Here is a 17,999-nt window from a genome sequence, read left to right on the forward strand (position 1 = left end):
TTTACAAAAAACATTATAGTCCTAATGATTTTATCTGAACAAACTCCCAAGTTCAAAAAAAATTACATATCCAAGTTGAGGCTGTATTGGAAGGGATATTTCGACATATTGGTGAAAGTCCAACCCCAAATCCAACCGAACTCATGCACAGATAGGTAGTGAATGCATTAGTAGGGTTGCTATCGTTCCAGCTTTGGAGTCCCCTAAGATAGTGGCAACCCTGCTGACGTATTTGCTCTGTATCTGTCCACGAGGATCTTGCCTGGATATTGAGGTGGACTCTCACCATATCAAAGGCAATCTCCGTCTTTGTGGCCTCAACTTCGAGAGCTTTTCTAGAGCTCAAGAGGCACCAGAAAAACTAGTGGCACCATCATGTTTCTCATGAAATTTTACCTAAGTTAAAAGACCCCAATCGCAAATACTCTTGACTTGCCAGAAGTCCATTTCAGCATTTCAGTATGAAATTCCTGACTATCACAGATACAAATTATCCAAAAATGTTTTGAATCAAGTGAATGAAAGTTACGTGGAATATCTGTTTTCAGTTTCTCATCGCCCTTGATTAAAATAAAGGAAGAGAAATTTCCAACACCTCGCATTGGGTTAGCTTTTCTAACTTTCCTCTTCAAAAAAACTACTATCTTCCATTATAAAATATTTCACAGTAATTTTTCAGATTTTCTGCTTTATTTCAATGGAAAAATTCAGGGGGGGGGGGGGAAGCCAGGCTGATGCAGTTGATAAGAGGCGGCCTCTCGGGGGAAGAATGGGTCATGAGGTTGGCCAAAATGATTAACATAATGCTCAAACAACTCCTAATTCAGCAGAGAAAGGAAAAGTCAGGAGATTGAGTTAGACAAAAGTTTTATTAAGTCTTAATTTCTGAGTTTGTTAAAAAAAATAAAGGAGTTAGAAAATGTAACAATAAGTGAAACAAGTACAAAAGTAAAAAGTAAAAACAGGCTTTCTGCCACTGTACAAATAATAAGTTTTAACAAAATATGGAATGATAAAAGTGACATCGAAGCAGAACACAAGTTAGTATCCCCTATATCTTATCACTGAGAAGTCAAAAACATAGAAGTCATAACTGAATAAATTTATTCAAAGAAAAATTGTACTGTATTTGGACAGGATTTTTTATGGCGCCGGCACTCGGGAAACAACACCTCAATGCAATTCCGGGTCTCACTAACAAAATGATGTTGCGACTGTATCATCGGTAAAAAACCGTTTTTCTATTAAAAGTAATCCGTTCGCTATTGTTCTCATCAGTTATTATACAAGTTCTAAATGTGCTGTTGTGATTTTCTTTTTTGCCTGATTACTTTCTCTGTGACCTTGTGTGTGGATTTAAAACTTCACTGCACTAAGAAACAATGACAAAATCCTGATACGAGTGTCGCATTCATGATTCCGGAGGTTAGTGATGAACTTTTGAAGATGAGTCTTCATCATCAGGACAATCAAGGAGCATCTCGGGGTTTTTTGTAGTCTGTTATTGCATGGCAAAAGGGAAGCTGAAGTTCGGAAGGAAACGGTCTCACAGAAGAAAGATACTCAACCTGTCGAAAATGAAGATGTTCAAGCAAGTTACCCATCATTCCAGTAGAAAGTGAGAATCAGACTAAGTTATGCAGTGCTATAATTTTATGGTGAACTACTTAATTTGTGACTTACTACTTCTTTTGTAATCCTTGTACATATTCATGTTATTGAATTTTGAATGTTATTCAGAATCGATGAGGCTACTTTATGCCTTAGTGAAGTATTTAATGGGTGATTTTTCTTGGAATTTTTCTATAAAAAATTGTAGAATTATCAAGAATATTCAGCAAAAATTTCAATGAAATGTATGCATTCTTTTTGCCTAAAATGAATGAAATATTAGCTAAGATTCTGAAGCTTTGCGACTGAGTACTCTCACTGCACCTAGCGCCTCATTTTCCACCCAATCTGTATTCCTCTCTTATGTTAGGTTGTAATTATACCAACATTGTAAAATACATAAAAAAAATGTGTACTATTTTCCTTTTTAGGGATCTACAAATTTATTTTCATAAGAATCAGTACCTATTGGAATCATTGGTCTTTGGAAATAAATGTGAGAATTTAGGATCCTCAAACACAGTTTCATTCCCGTTATAATGGCTCCTGCTATGTAGTTATGGAATGTTTACCCAAAACAGTTTGGAACCACGGTAAATCATCAAGGGAAACACCATTTTTAAATAATGCCAGCTTGTTTTAATTGTTCTTGTTTATTGTTTGTTTTCTAATTTTGTCAAATCCCCCTGAGTTTGCTCTATTCTCATTCTTATGAGCTTGTGTTATGGCAACAAGTAATGCACGTTGTAAACATAGATTATCAACATTGTGGGTTGAGGATCCTTTTTCCTTTGCGTAATTACTCTAAATCTATCTTTGAGGCATTATTTTTCCCCTATGACCCATTCCGATAGCATTCTAACAACAGCAAATTTTACTCCTAATGGACCAGCAACTAAAATTTCCTGGATTGCGTTGAGGACCTGTTCAAGTGTTGATGTAATTGCCTCAAAACTCCAAGTGGCCACATCATCAAGTGATATAAAAAAGGGATTAAAAAAATGAGCTTTTCTTCAATTTTTTCATTTTAACTGGCAAATAAATTAATTTTTCCCTTGAATTTTTAGGGGCAAACTTAACAGGCATCAGGTTAAATTAAATGAGAAACAGATACAATTTCTAAAAATTTCATGAAATCATAAGTTGAGAAGAAAAAGGTACGTATCGAATTTTTGTGATCAACAGAAAGAACTTTCGAAGTATCTGTACAATCATAAAAACGACTCAAACAGTCTCTCAAAACTGAATATAAATTAGCCATAACATTATATGAGTATTTAACCCTTTATGAGTTCATGGAGGACTTTCTGTGAAATTTTAAATGGTCCCTTTTCTTACCGAATTTGGAAACCAGTCTTTTGCCTCTTTCCTCTTCACTCATTTGAACTAAGAATTGAAGGCTTGTTCAAAAAAATTAAAGATAACATTTTTCTTCTGCATATTTACAATAGATGATAAAATAACTTAAAATCATTACATACAGAAGAGACTTCTTCCTGCAAAAGGAAAAAAAAAAAAAAAATCACAATATGCAACGTTTAATAAAATGCATGGTTTCACCTTACAAAATCATAATATTCATTGGAGTCTTGAGAATGCCCTATCCCTTTTTAAGAATCAATGTACCTACGTGTCGTACAAGGTAAAACAAAGGCACTCATGAAGCAGGTAATCATCTACCTGATAATAAATCTGGTTCTCTGGTTATAAGGCCTTGATGCATTCCAATACATTTCTTATCACAATGATAGATACAACTTATTTCGTGAGTAATAAAACTACACAACTGAAGTATGGCTTCATAGTGAACGGTAATTGGAGAGGATGGAATAGAACAGAGTCAAAGAAGGCCATCTTTGAAAAACATGAAATGGTGGAGAATTTTGGGTTGGAAACGGAATATCTAGGATATTCTATAACATGAGGAGATACAATCATAACAATACATGCAACAGTTTTTAAAGTCATTAAATTTAAGGTTTTAATCAAACTTACATGATAATGAAATGCTGTGTTTTGCAACCTGGATATAATGCTTAAACTCAGTTACTCCCACCTCTTCAGTTAGCTACCCATTCTCTTAGTGTAGCTCAATCAAATTAAAACATCGACGGAAGCTTTTCCTGCTGCAAGAAGTTTCAATTCAAACGGTAAAACGCATCGGTTCTGCACAGAAAAATTACTGGGTCTTGGAGGGCACTGCTGAGCTTGGCATTTTTCTGAGTGCTCGGCAAATTCAACCTGCAGATTATTATCACCTCCGTTTGGTCCAACGAGGATATCACATGCAAACTCATACTTAAAGCAACATCTAACGTAGTGATAATCAGTTGTGAATTTTGAATTCATCATTTGATGAGAGACACCCGCTTTTCTAGCCAGTAATCCTGTCACATAAACATCATCAATCCAGAAGTATGGGACACTTCGGGTAAAAGATAAAAGTTTGAAGGCTGCAGAGCGCGATAAAATGTACAACCATCCTGACAAAAACGGGGGGTACTCTGACTCAGGAAATTCTGCATTTTTCACAAACCACTTATTTGCATCTCTTCGAATGACTTCCATGTGTGTCATGACGTAACCTAACAGGTTAACTTCCTCTTTGTAGCTTTTTAGAAAAGACAGTAGTTCGTACAAATTAATGACGATGTCATCATCCATTTTCATTATGTATTGAAACTGTCCGCAACTATGCACAGCCCATTTGAGTCCCATCACATGCTTATAAGTTAAATTTCTATAATCCTCCATGAAATCCCCTTGAACGAGGTCATTATAGCGAGAGTTTTCATGGAGAACAGCATTCTGACTGATCTCGTTTTTCTTCGACCGGGCGAGTAAAAAAACTCGCCGGATGCCCAACTCTCTCAAAAGAGAGGCCGGGTAAGATCTCCTGGATGCACTTCTCAGCTCTACGTGTGAAAAATATGATGTGATGATCCAAATTACTCGGGGCTGAAAATCAGTTTTGCAATCATTGTTGATCACAAATCGGAAATCCAAGTCAAATAATTTTGTGAAATTCTTGTCTGTGAGATCTAAGTCTGACTGTTTCGGTAGGAATCCATACGGTTCTGCAACAGTTTGCCGCAAGTTCTGAGAATTTAATACATTGTCTAGAAAAATTAAGAGAAAAATATTGACACATATTATGGTGAGAGTGACTGTTACAAGTTTTGCAGAAGGAAATCGGAAGAGTTTCAGTCTCTCGAAATTCATATTGTTGACAAGCAGAGAGATGACAGGCCTCTGATCACGCTGGTTTCTGCGGATTCTTGTGAATGGTGTGGCTGGTTAAAAGATGGTTCAGGCATTTTAAGGCTTCCCATTCCTTGGTCTTGTATCTGAAAATAGAAGACGTACGGCAAGACTTTGAATCAGCAGGTGACATCAGCATTCTCATTTTCGATAAGATCCTCTACTTTTTATGGTTGGGTATGTTTCAAAGACTATCGAAGCCAGGAAAAAAAGGTCAACATTTTTTGTTGAACGAGCTCAAATCTCAATGCATTCAATTAGGCAAGTTTGTATTCAAAACAGAGGGCAAAGGCTATTGGAGTATTTTTTGTGATGAATCCTTCTGAAAATTACTAGTACTTGTTTAATCCTCTTGAATGAAACCTAAAAATTAGTCTGGTAATCACTCATTCAACTTTGCAAAGGGAGTCGATATTCTAATATCAAGTTCTGACTGCAGCAAGGATTATAGGTGAAAGACTGATTGCGTATTTACTGGCGGATTTCATCAAACCTAAAATGTTAATTATCTTCAAAAATTAATTATCTGCAAGATGAGGTGATTATTCATGATAGTGTCATGCAAAAATTCCAAACTTTTGCTCAATTTTTGATCAGACTTGGCTAGAGAAAAAAATTGGAGAGAGGCTTTCACTCATTTTGGTTGGAAGAGCAAGGCAGGGTCAGAGTAGTGAAGAAGGCCTGGCCGTTAGGCAATGCTATTTTTCAGAAAATGTCAATCTCTGAAAGGTGTTCATTTCTTTCACTTTCCAGAAAAAGTGTCAGGATTTGAAGAGTAACAGCAAAAAAAGATTTCCTTAACAATCAATTTTGAGACCAAATGAATGAAAAGACTCCCAAATCGTATCACCGCAGATCGCAGTTTTTCCAATCATTTGCGTCAAAAATCGATGTCTCTAATCAACTTTTAAGTGCCTGCCTAACTTTGCGATTGCCTGTTCCCCTTAGATCCTTAAAAGTGAGGACTTCAAGTAGGTCTTCTATTCTTCCTAACAATATTGAGGATGCTCCGGAGGTTTTCCCTCAAAAATTACTCATCCCACTGACGGAATACAGTATAAAATTCTATTACCTTTCAGGTCAATTGTATGTTTGAGCCTCCAGTTGTGAGATGCCTCCTTACAGTCTACCTCATCTTCTACAGCCGAAAACTCCAGCTCTAGAGCAAAATGGTTAGGTTTCACCTCCAGGACCGATCTGGAAAAGCGGGTCGATTCATGAAAGTATTGTAATCTTACAGCAACATTTAGTCTGAGATACCAGAATGGATGGAACAGGTCTAGATGTTCTTAACTTTAAAAAATTGGATTGTCTAAAGAATTGGGGCAGTGCATAGTATAGTAATGCAGCATTTGATTGCGTAATTTTTTAGAGAAAATAACAGCTGTGGACTTAGCATCGTGTTCCTTGAGTCTTTCACTGAAAGAGAGGAAGCGTATCAAAGTATTGATAAGAAAAGCTGCTGCATCCTGGTTGGATTAGAAATACTATAATTCCATTATTTTTATAGGGCTGAGTTGCCCGAAGTGTATACTTACGATGTGCTGTTCTGTTAGTTCCTTATCAGTTAGGATGATCGAAGTGGACATTTAACAGAGAATTAATAATGACAGAAGTGTTTACCTTCAGTTAAAACACAGCCTGTCTGTGCGTTTAAAAATATATTCAGATTAACAAAAGTTTTTGCAAGTAGAAATCTTTTTTTGATCTACGCGCCGCGTTGTTTATCATATCACTTATCACCACACCAGCTTTTGTTTTGTTCGAGGTTTAAACGTTGCCGATTTTAATCGTTCCGTTGATAAAATAATAGCAAATTTAATTTTTTTAACTACTGCGGATAACTTTGCCGATGAAATTTTCAATTTGATTTTTGAATCAATAATTTCTTTGGTTTAGTTGCCTGTTAATATATCCAATTTTGAAATTATTCCAATCATTTTCCTCTGATAATTAATATGTCGAGACGATCAGGCAACATTGTGAGCAGCACTAGACAGAGATTAAGGTTAAGTAAGTTAAGCTCTCCCCCCGAAAGTTGCACTGCGAAAGCTTTTGTTTTGGAAAATTGCACGAACTGCACGAAGTATTCTCGGGCAGCCAGCAGAATCAGACGATCGAGAGTTTTAGAGCGTGCCCTGCTTTAATTTAGTTTGATCTTTACTTCATGGTTTTACTCTGCCGGAGTTCGCAACGATAAGATGTTCCTGGGGCGCCGCTGAATTTCGGAAAGTCCATTCACCTTTGTCTGGTAATAACACTTTTTCTTTGTGACTCTAATTCCTTGCTGATCTCTATGTGTATATCTCTCATTAATCCAGCTTTTTGAAAGTCCATGATTTATGCATTCGTTTCTGTGGTTCATTTAATCATCCAGACAGAATATTCATTCTTATGTCTTTCAATTAAAATAACTTTACTCAGTAAGTCCGAATTCTCTGATAAGGGCACCTTCTCAGCACTGCATTTCTCATCCACCACCAACTCATTCTAATCTGCAGTTATTGCAGTCGTGTATCTTCATTTTAATGGTCGTCTTGGCTGTTGGGTTGAATCTGACTGGGTCATTTTCCGAACTGTCAGTCAGGCAAGGCATCTACCTGGTTGGTTGTGTCGAATCGCTGGTACTCGTTTCTTGCTGTAACATTGAGCCCCTGCATTGTAATTTAAACTTCTTGACTCGGTAACTTTTTCCTTGTGTCCTTTAGGAATGGGTGTCCCCTGCCATTCCACCATTCCTTGCATTGACAGTCATTCAAGTTTGTTATTTTTCTGCAATCCATAGCTTGAGCATCGGGATGTCTTATCTGTATTTATCTACCAGGCAAAGAAAATATTTCCCTTACCACCTGTCATAATCCTGCACATGCTCCTTAAGATTTTCACTTAGCCTGGTCATCAAATACAGATAATGAAGCCAAATTGGGAGAGGTTGACATCGTCTAAACTTGTAACCTCTACCCACACCATGTGACTGTCCAAAGATGATCAAAGGAAGAATAAACATGATAGTTGTGTTTTACTGTTTGTTTCACAGTTCATCTGCTTCTCAGAATGAGCAGGGCCTACCAATGGCCCTGAAAATGTGCGAATAAGATGAAGCTTGAAGCTTTATCATCATACATTCTCTTCATTTGTCGGGTTGTACCCTATATTTGTACAATTTTTACAAACATTGAACTGGATTTTTACTCCTTTTATGCGCATTCTGAATCGGCAGACCAGTGAAACTGAGCTGATGGTGATTGAAACCAATGTTCATCTAGTTGAATTTTTGGCAAAATAAATTACTGCTTGTGCTTGTCAAGCCCAGCTTGTTGAACTGGAATATAAGGCAAGAAAGTATCCACAAATTGTGCACTACATACCAACAACAAGGGCTTCAAATTTGCTGTTTAAATTCAATCAACTATTGATATTTCCTCGATGAAAATATCTCTGAATTCCGAGGAACCTTCAAGAATCCTTTATTATGTCAACTTTTCAGTTCAGGAACTAATTGCCATCTTTGTTTCTAAGCGTAATTCATCCCTGCAAGCCCTCTGAATGCTAGTGTAAAAATAAAGTAATTTGTTGTGTGATTTTTCAGGGAAAATTATGGTTTTAAATAAGGCGGATATAGTTCCATATTTCCAATATTTTGAAATGGCTTTTGGTAAATACTTCTTGTAGTTTTTTTCCTGTTTTTTGTTCTTCACTGTAGAATGACAAGGTCTGAAATGTCAGTAAATTTTGCTCAACCGCAGGAAGGCAGGGGAAAGTCAGGAACATTAGTTTTCAAATGCAGGATTTTTTTCTTTCTCATTCAACTTTTAAACAGTTCATGCGCTGTCAATGTTAGAGTTAAAAAAAGTTCATAGATTTTTTCAGTACATTTCATCTTCAGCACATTAGAAGGTAGTCTGGTTTGTTTGAAACCTTTAATTTATAGAACATTTTCTCCTTTGTTTTCTTGTTTTTTTTTCTTTTTCCTTGAAATGCTATTTTTGCAACAAATTGGTCTCATCATTTGGATTTTTCCAAATATTTTCATTATTTGAAATGGAAGAGGTTTAGAACAGCTTTACTTAATTTCAAAGGAGGGCTCCGAACCTGAAAGATGAGGGAGGTCTGGGGAAGTAAAGGGAAGGGAAAGGAAGGGATCTAAGAATCGGATCGGTCGCGTAACATCAATAATGAAAGGTTTCTGTGATTTTTTTTTACATCGCAACAAATATAATAATTGATTTTTAAAGACTATTTTCTTACCTTTGAAGATTCCTGCCTCTCTTTCATTGCCTACGTCCTTCAGAAGTTAAATATCATTTTAAAATGTGGTTGAAGATGTGGTGGTGGAATTTTTGCCAATTTTTGTACATTGCATGACTAATTACTCTCTATTGAACTTTCAGACATCTTTGTCCCAGTAATCAAATGGATTCCTGACGATTCATCCGAAACCTTTGATGTTCCTTCATTTTCATCGGAGACAAATCACTATGACCATATTTTCTTCATTGTGAAAGATACCATCAGACTTTTGCAAGGTAAACATTTTTTTCTGATATTTTTTTGAGGGACTTAAGTATGTGAAGTTTCCAGGCATGGATGAGTTTTATTTAAACAATCAATAACTTGATCTTTACTTGAATTTTCACACACCAATATTTGCCTGGGGTAATCTGGATTCTTTGACTTTAATTAATATTTCTTTGGGAGGTGAATTTTTCATTATTTCATTTTAATGTGTAAAATTTAATCTGTAGCTGTAAAATTTCTTTAATGAGCTTGGCACTAAAGTGTTTTGTTCACTTTATGCTGGCATTTATAGGAGCGACCACTGTACTTCAGCAGCTGTGATAGAAACCGATTCATTTTCAACAACAATGTTGTAAAAAATATTGTAATTCAAAATGTGTCTCTTAGTAAGGGTGAAACTGTGATAACCCTAGTAGCAATGACCTTTTTAATCATTTGTCAAAAGTTCTTAAAAAATCTGTTACAATTTTCATATTAGGATTCCCTTTCTGCCTATTTTTTTTAAGTAAAGTTAAGAAAAAAAGTGTTAAAAAAACTATTAAAATATCAATGTAGTTTTTTAACGTTTTTTCCAAACACTTTTAGCGTTGAAAAAGTACTGCAGATATTTGAAGAATTTTTTTTATAATTTTTTTTACTTAAATTTAACCGCTCGCAAACACCTCATCTAAGTAGCCAAACACGGTTTCCTAATAAGAGAATTTCAACAGTTTTTTGAAAAGTTGTATTTTTTGAAATTTATGATTTTTTCTATGTTGTTTTTAACAGTCATTGCCTCTAGGGAAGTTCTAGTTACCTCTCTCAGTCATTAAGAAATGGTGACATCAGTTGAAAAGCCACTTTTTTTTTTTTTTTTTTTTTTTTGCAACGACTCCTTAACAAGATTTTCCAGGTCTTAATAGCCATTTTTATTGACTCTCAGTACTCTCACTGTTGCAGGAAATGTTTTCATTGTGGTGACAGTTTTCCTCCTCGCAAATCATGAATGCTGAATTCATTTGATTTATTTTTCATTTATTATTTGTTTGTCATAAATAGTTAAGAGACCATTTTTTCCCCATTTTATTTTCTGTCATTTCCTCGTATGTACCTGATTGAAAAAACCTATCAATTCTACGGTGAAATTTTCGTGATCACTTATTATTAATCTTTGATAGTGCCAAAAATTCTAATGTCATCCCTCTTAACTACAGCATGCCATCAAAGAAGTCTCATTCGTTATCTCCGGACTCGCCCCGAGCACAAACAGACTTTGACAACCACAAATTCAGTGACGGCTGCTCCTCTCTCTCATCCAGTATATCATCAAATGGATTCGATATCTGTCGGTGAGTAATATTTTCTCTCAAGAACTTTTTCTGAATGGGTAATTTTAGCTCATGATGATTCGGTTAAGCTTGAGATGATTTGATTCGTGAGTTTTTGCTTTTTGAAAGCTTTTTAAGTCTGTGGAACAGCAACCTCCCTAAAACTACTTTCCATAGTGAAATCCCGATTGGTTCATGAGCACCATTTGTTTCCCTTAAGAGACTCATACACTAAAAAAATGATGTGAATATTGTATTTGAATTGTGCTTGTTTCTGTTTGAAAAAACGATAGAGGGTTTCACAAACTTTCTGGCAAGAAGAAAAAAAATGCCAAGAAATTTCACGCCAAACCATTAGAAATTTGCAGTTAAAACGCAGTTAGCGCAAAAAATATTGAGACTTAAAAATGTTAGATTTGTTATGTTCAGGGCTAAAAATCATCAAATCGTTTGCTACTTCTGGGTCTTTTATTGGCATAAAATTGGACTGAAGCTCTTTCAAATAATTTTTGGGATACCCAGAGGTTATCTGTTGGAGATTCAAACTCTCATTCTGGACTAACTCGACAAATCTGGTTTTTCTGAAAACTCTAACTCCTTGTACACAAGTCTCTTTGGGGAGATCGCTGAGACCCTGTGGAAATTTTCAAGGTACTGTCGGAAAGATTTCGAAGACGAGAAGAAATTAATCTATACTTCTGTTGATTGTGTAGAATTTGTCACTGCGAAGGAGATGCAGAGGTGCCTCTCATCACTCCGTGTTACTGTGCTGGATCCCTACGATTTGTTCATCAAGCTTGTCTTCAACAGTGGATCAAGTCCTCAAATACTCGAAACTGTGAACTCTGCAAGTTTCAGTTCATCATGCACACTAAAACAAAACCATTCACTGAGGTAATTTCATTTCACTCTCTCTCCTTTTAATGGCCTTGTGCCCTCGCCTCCCCTCTTTTTTCTTTATTATCCAAGTAAATAGAATTTTTTGAGTCTCCTTTAGTCGAAATGATTGCAGGTTCCCTGTTATCGTCCCACCAAAACTCTTGATCCCTAAGAAGAAGAATACAGAAAGTGACATTCAAATGACAAGTTGAAAAAATGGAACAAGAAAAATTTTAATAAGTTGTCTCCTGCATAAAAGGTCTTATCTCGATTTTGCTGTTTCAGTATTCTTACTCACATTTTATTTGTTTATAGAAAAACTGCTGCATGAATACCTCTGAAACTTCTTGTAATTTTCCTCACCTTTGTGAGCATAGACTGAAGTTTTCTGACTAATTTGTGCGACGGTTCTTTCATGAAGAAATAAAATGTTAGTGTGAAAATTACAACAGTACAAGACAAGATACTTTCCTTCGTGCAGGGAACAACAGATTTTTATTCATAAATAAAATCTTCAACTGTTTCCAGAAAGTTAAATATGATTGATGTTCAAAGAGAATCTTGATTTTGTGTCAAGGTTCCATTATAATTCTACATGATCACCCAATTATTCGTATTTTCTCATTAATTTACTGCTGTATAGTGAAGGAAAAAAAAGTACCAGTTGAACTTTCAAAGAATAAAAGAATGTCTGATTCTCTGTAATCATGTCAACGCAATTTTTAACTATCCATCCTCTCTTCTTGATACCACTGGCATCAAAAGGAACGTGTAATTTCATCTTATCCCCACCATCAACAGTGCTCATCTTTATTGTGATATAAATAAAATATTCTGGGTGCCAAAAGAACTAGGTTAAATGCGATTAATCAATACTTAATGTACCTAACATGTTTCTTCAGTGTTTTGAACAGAGTGACTAGTTCCTGTAAAGTTAGGGAAAACCTGAGATACTCCAGGAATTTTTTTAACCTTGGAAAGTCAGAAAATTTTTCGCTAGAGCCTTAACACTTTTCAAAATTTGCTTCCTCAATTTCAAGAGATTTTGCACTCATCATTCTTCTCAAAAAGAATTTTTATGAGGAATCATGCCAATAATAACGTAGAAAAGTCAGGAAATGGTATGTTCAAAATTCCTAGAAAGCTAGCAAGACCAATCCACACAGGTCAGTCATTCTCGAGGACGAGTTTTGGTACTCTACTGCGCAGTGACGTAGTATTGAGTGCCTGCAATGTATTTCTTATGGGAGCACTCAATGCTACGTCACAACGGGTGCTGCGAGTTAGGGCCGGGCGGGGGAGTGGATTTCAAAAAAGCCGCGCAATGACTGACCTGTGTGGATTGGTCTTGAAAGCTAGGGAATTTTAAAATCTTAGAAAATTTGTCATCCAGTTTAAGTCGTGCCTGTTCTTTTCTCTACACAACTGAAAAACTTTGAAAATCCTCTTCAATAATAATAGTATCTCAGAAGAATCTCCCCGAAAATGGCTCAAAATTAGTCTCTGAGAAGATTTTTATGGGGAAAAAAGGACAAGTAACTCTTTTTTTATTTTGTTCCTGGAAGGTTATCAGTGGGAGGTTGCGGCCTCCATTTCCCATTTTGTTTAAAAATGATTATAAAATCAATCCTCTTATTTTCCAGTGGGAGCAGTTGGACATGTCTGGCCTAGAGCGGCGCAAACTTTTCTGTGCTGTTTTATTCCATGCGGTAGCATTGACATGTGTTGTGTGGTCCTCGTACGTCCTCATCGATCGAACAGTTGAAGAAGTTCGAAACGGTGTCCTTGAGTGGCCCCTCTGGACAAAGCTGATTGTTGTCTCCATTGGCATCACAGGTGGTGTTATTTTCATGTACATCCAGTGCAAAGCTTACATCCAAATATGTCAGCGGTGGAAAGCCTACAATAGGTATGTAAAATATTGGTAACAGTTTAAACTTGGAAAGAATTGGACTAACCCGACTTCATTTTCTTTTTGCAAGCTCAGTTCAAGGTTTTACTTCGAAATAATTAAAATTAAAATGATGATATGGAAAAGATAATTGCAGTCATTTTAAGTCCAAAAACATTCAAACATACCATGAATTGATGTTATTTCTGAAGGGTTTTAAGGTCTTGAACCTGTAAAGTAGCAAATAGCTCTCACTTATGAAGCAAATGTTGCCATCTTTAGGAAAAATTTTGAGTTCAAATTTTTGTGAATGTTGTTGAGTAGCGAGATATTCAGTTTTTCTGACAAAATTCTGTTTTTTTTCTCTGCCATAAACAGGGTGTCTACAAGTCCGGAAATAGTACCGATTTTTTAAGGGCGGTCCGGAAGTACTGAAAAGTGCGGAAATTCCGCAAAAGGTCCGGAATTTTTTTCATTTTTGGTCATTTTAATCTCAACTTGAGCGAGAAATTCAAATTTTTGAAATTTTTCGAATTTCGTGAAATGGAGGTACTGAAAAAGTACTGAACTTTTCTATTGTGGAGGTACTGAATTTTTTGGGAATGTGCTGAAAAAGTACTGGAAAAGTACTGATCTTTGGCCCGCCTGTTTTAGTAGACACCCTGATAATCCTCTCATCGAATTTAAGAGCCCGCGTGCTTCTGCTGGTTACAAATATTACTCAGTTTTCAGAAGTTTTAGGGGGTATCCCTCTCTTGTCCTCATCAAAAATAACAAAAAGATTTCAGCAAGAAAAATTTGTAATAATCCGTGTCAAAGAAGGTGTATGAAATAAAGACCATGGTAAAAATACTTTTGTCTTTGATAGTTGTGCATGTTGACAAGTATTCTAAATTATTTGTCACGTAATCATTTTTTCAATTCTATTAATATGTGATTCTTTTCCAGGGTGATCTACGTACAAGACGCTCCACCAAGGCTACCGACTGCACCAGCCTTAGGAGTCGTCCCTGTTTCTTCCATCACTGCTGGATCATCGCGTTTGACGGATGGAGGAAACAGTGATCTTTTAACAAGGCCCTTGTTTGATTGTCAATGGAAACCGTACCAAGATAATTTTGATTGCCCAACTCACCGCCACGGTGCTGCTGAAGGAGAAGCAACCAATATTGATTTTAAAGGCGTCCGGAATGTTCGGATTTTCTTTGATAATGACAATGGCATCCATCTGAGCAAAGGGGATGATTGCATCAATGTCAATGTGAATGACACTTATGCAGCAACCAGCAGCAACAATAAATCCGTAAGCTTAGACACGAGCAAAGAGGGAGAACACGGTGGGCTATCCTGGCGTATTGAGATCAACAAAACGGCCAAAAGCAACGCAGAAAACGCTCAAAATGCAAGTGATAACTATGACAGAGTACTCCCACCTGTGGATGCCAATGATTCCAGGGATGTCTCGAAAACTCATATCATTTCCCCGGAAGCCAGTGCGGTTAGGAATGGAACGGAAAGTTCAAGCGCAGGCGAGCTGCCCGTTCTAAAATTACTGATTAAAATCGCAGACATAGTCATTCAGTTTGGGGGGCAAGCCGCTGGTGGCGCATCTGCCAGTGACCCAGCGACCGGTGAAAAAGCGGTCAGCAGTGATGCCAAAGCAACTGGCTGTGATGGAAAGTCTGTCAACATTCAAATTGACAACCCTAGTGAAGCTACCGATCCTTCTGACCAAACCCCTTTCATCATCGACCTGACATCACAGTTAGAACAGCAGGTCAGTAAAGTGAGCAAAGGTAGCGGGAACGTAAATCCGGTGAAAATAAGGTTCGATTTTGGTGCTGAAGCTAATGGCTCTGGTGGGGAAAGCGACAGCGACTTGACCGTCAACAAAGCCTCTACCAAATTGCTTCCTAGTTCTGAGCTCAAAAAGAGCAAGTTCCAAGAACCTTTTTCTAGTTATGTATCCTACCCGCCAAGTTTAGAATCAGATTTTAAAAATGACTCTGACGGACAAATCTCATTGAATGAGTCCAATGATTCGTGCACTCAGCTATTGCTGAAGCATTCTGATGATAATGCGGTTTTGACCAAAGTTTGATCAATTTCTAGGTTATGTGTTGACTTTTCGTCCATCTTGTCAGTCAGCATTGTAACTCCACGACTTTGCGTATATATTTAAGTTCCTTCCCAGCATAGAAATGGTTAAAAAAATCAAGGAATTTTGGGAGCATAATTGGTAAGTGATCAGAGCAAATGAATGCTGTATCAATTTCATGCACTTTTTATGGTAAACTTTCCGTAAATGATGAGTCAGTAAGCATATAACTTATTTGCAAGGAATGCACTGCAAGTTGAATGACACAAATGTTTCTATGTTGCCAAAATACTTTCCCCTCTTCTTGAACTGTCCAATGTTTTGTTTGGTTACTTCTTCCTTATTTTTTAACTGTAAAATGTCGTGCATTATCTCTCTCTTAAGCACATATTACAAGTTAGCTCCTCTCTCTTTTTTAATTGTTTATGTTATATCTCTACCTTTTTTTTACTTTTTTTTCGTAGTTTTAAAAATGGTGCTGGAAGCACTTGCAACTATTGCAGTCAGAAAACTTGGTTTCATTTTCCGGGAAACAAATTCTATTACTTTTTGTATAAACACGGAATGACAATGACGGCAAAAAGTCATTTCTTGATTTTTTTGCCATTTTTTGCTACTCGTCAAGATTTAAAAAATCTAACTCTTTCAGCTCTTCCTCGTCATTTTGGAGCTTCAAGCTTGACTGATCAGATGGACATCGTTTTGCTTTGTATCAAATTATTTTGCTCGCTTAAATTAGTTTAAAATTTTGATCGATTTTAGAGACTGATTATTTTACGTCCGTTGACACTCTTTTGACCGTTCATTACTCAGGCTGCAATGCAAATGTTAATTCAAAAATCAACTATCAATTCTCATATCTTTCAAGTTTCACCTATTGTATAGGAGTTAAAATGAGGTTTTATAGAATTTTGATTTCTTCTTTTTTAAAAAATAAGTATTTTTTTCTGCTGGTTCATACATAATCTTCATTTAACTTCATTAAGCCCAAACCATAAGTTACCATCAGGGTGTCCATTGATTGGAAACTTAGGGGTAAGTCTATGTATAGATAGAGAATAGTCTTGGATCGTTAATCTTCAGTGAAGGCCTGGATTGATGAAAATTTCGAATTTTGTCTATGTCAAGCAAGGCAACTATCGAAGAAATTATGTGATTCTTGCAACCGAAGGTGAAAGACGGTTTATTTTAACTTAGTTATATCATTATTATTGTATGTCCATTTGCAAACTTCCATTATCAGTCTATGGCTTAAAAAAAAGTTTTTCAATTAACTATTTCGTGCAATACCCATTACTTCTACAAAGAAGGCTTCGATAATCTGTCCAAATACTGTAAACATCTTTGCGCCCCTGTATCAATCATGTTAGTTCTGATAGGAATGGTCTCAGTCGTGGACAGCACAAATTCTTGAATTTTGCAGCGATTTAGAGTCAACTGTCTGTGTTATTTTCTTTATCCGTAGTTCATTATTTTCCTGACGTCTATTTATCGATTTCTCATTATATATTGTCGATATTCTTGTAAACTCTCTCCTTTTACATGGTCGAATTGTAGGACTAAGAATTAAGATGATTAGTTTTTGTACTTTAGATTTTCTCATTTTTATTATTTTGTTTTCGTCCTTTTCTTTCTTTGTTTTTCAATGTAACATTATTCAAAGATGTATGATTTTTTTTAAATTAAAAAATATTGAAATGATACTTAGTAATTTTATACTCTGTCTTGCTTGTGCCGACACAATGTGAATTTCAAGAAGAAGAAAAAAGGGTATCAGATTTTGATGATTTCCAGGGAACTGGAAACCTTTTTTAGTCTGTCTGATGAATTTGATCAGCATAAAACGTCGAAAATAGGTGCCTTTCTTTGAATTGTTATCACCTCAAGGAAATCTTACATGGAACCAATTTTGCGCTTGGTTTCTCTTTCTGAATTTATGCGTCTCTTTTTGCATCCAGAAGAGGGAAACCAAATTATTATAAATGCTGAAATCTCTTTTCTGATCTAATCTATTTATATCTAATTATTTTCTTTCAAAGCAAAGAACCCCGCACACCTCATATGGGAAGCTGCACCATGAAGAATTGCCTTCTGACTTATGTATTTCGATTCTCCTCAAGATGGTGATCAAAAGTTATAATTGCGCCAACTTTCTACGATGCACCGTTTTTGCAAAAAACCTATGAGAAGATTCAATTATTCGGTGATAAAAAGCCAGAAAGATTCCTCATTTCAGTGCTCGATTGACAAGCCGCTGTGTGTCAACAAGGAAATCATGGGGACTCCTGCACCGAGCGGCAGTCTTATCTCGGATTCCGCACGCCGTTTTGCTCGACCACCATCCAAATCAGATTCTTGAGGAGCATAAAAACAGAAAAGTCTGAACGTCTACCGGGCGAGTGCGGGAGGGAGGTAGCCCCTGAGTCGGCAGGTA

The 17,999-nt window shown here is 36.3% G+C and overlaps 2 protein-coding genes across 4 annotated transcripts; one reads left to right on the forward strand and one right to left on the reverse strand.

Moving 5' to 3' along the window:
* Nucleotides 1-850: 850 nt before the first annotated feature.
* On the reverse strand, nucleotides 851-6,648 carry LOC109035294 (beta-1,3-galactosyltransferase 5). 3 transcript variants are annotated; one of them, XR_011900218.1, is made up of 4 exons: nucleotides 6,496-6,648; nucleotides 5,945-6,069; nucleotides 3,607-4,958; nucleotides 851-1,568 (listed from the first exon to the last, which is right to left on the reverse strand). XR_011900218.1 is itself a non-coding variant. In XM_019048869.2 (3 exons), exon 3 carries the CDS (start codon nucleotides 4,831-4,833, stop codon nucleotides 3,706-3,708), a length of 1,128 nt encoding a protein of 375 aa, XP_018904414.2. In that variant the 5' UTR covers nucleotides 4,834-4,958; nucleotides 5,945-6,069; nucleotides 6,496-6,648; the 3' UTR covers nucleotides 851-3,705. The 3 variants fall into 3 exon arrangements, 2 of the variants coding, with proteins under 2 accessions (XP_018904414.2, XP_072158506.1); XM_019048869.2 differs by having other exon boundaries at nucleotides 851-4,958; XM_072302405.1 differs by having other exon boundaries at nucleotides 851-4,958; nucleotides 6,411-6,621.
* A 229-nt stretch (nucleotides 6,649-6,877) lies between these two features.
* On the forward strand, nucleotides 6,878-17,268 carry LOC109035293 (uncharacterized). The gene is made up of 6 exons (XM_019048868.2): nucleotides 6,878-7,123; nucleotides 9,264-9,398; nucleotides 10,584-10,718; nucleotides 11,411-11,591; nucleotides 13,220-13,485; nucleotides 14,416-17,268. Exons 3-6 carry the CDS (start codon nucleotides 10,585-10,587, stop codon nucleotides 15,566-15,568), a joined length of 1,734 nt encoding a protein of 577 aa, XP_018904413.2. The 5' UTR covers nucleotides 6,878-7,123; nucleotides 9,264-9,398; nucleotide 10,584; the 3' UTR covers nucleotides 15,569-17,268.
* The last annotated feature ends 731 nt before the right edge of the window (nucleotides 17,269-17,999 follow it).

This window comes from Bemisia tabaci, chromosome 7 (genome assembly GCF_918797505.1).
Source record: "Bemisia tabaci chromosome 7, PGI_BMITA_v3".
Classification (NCBI taxonomy): Eukaryota; Metazoa; Arthropoda; class Insecta; order Hemiptera; family Aleyrodidae; genus Bemisia; species Bemisia tabaci.

Coding starts and splice junctions, on each gene's coding strand:
- LOC109035294 (XM_019048869.2), bottom strand. CDS start 4,833: ATGAATTTCGAGAGACTGAAACTCTTCCGATTTCCTTCTGCAAAACTT.
- LOC109035293 (XM_019048868.2), top strand. CDS start 10,585: ATGCCATCAAAGAAGTCTCATTCGTTATCTCCGGACTCGCCCCGAGCA. Junction 10,719..11,410: donor AATGGATTCGATATCTGTCG/GTGAGTAATATT, acceptor TTGATTGTGTAG/AATTTGTCACTGCGAAGGAG. Junction 13,486..14,415: donor CGGTGGAAAGCCTACAATAG/GTATGTAAAATA, acceptor ATTCTTTTCCAG/GGTGATCTACGTACAAGACG.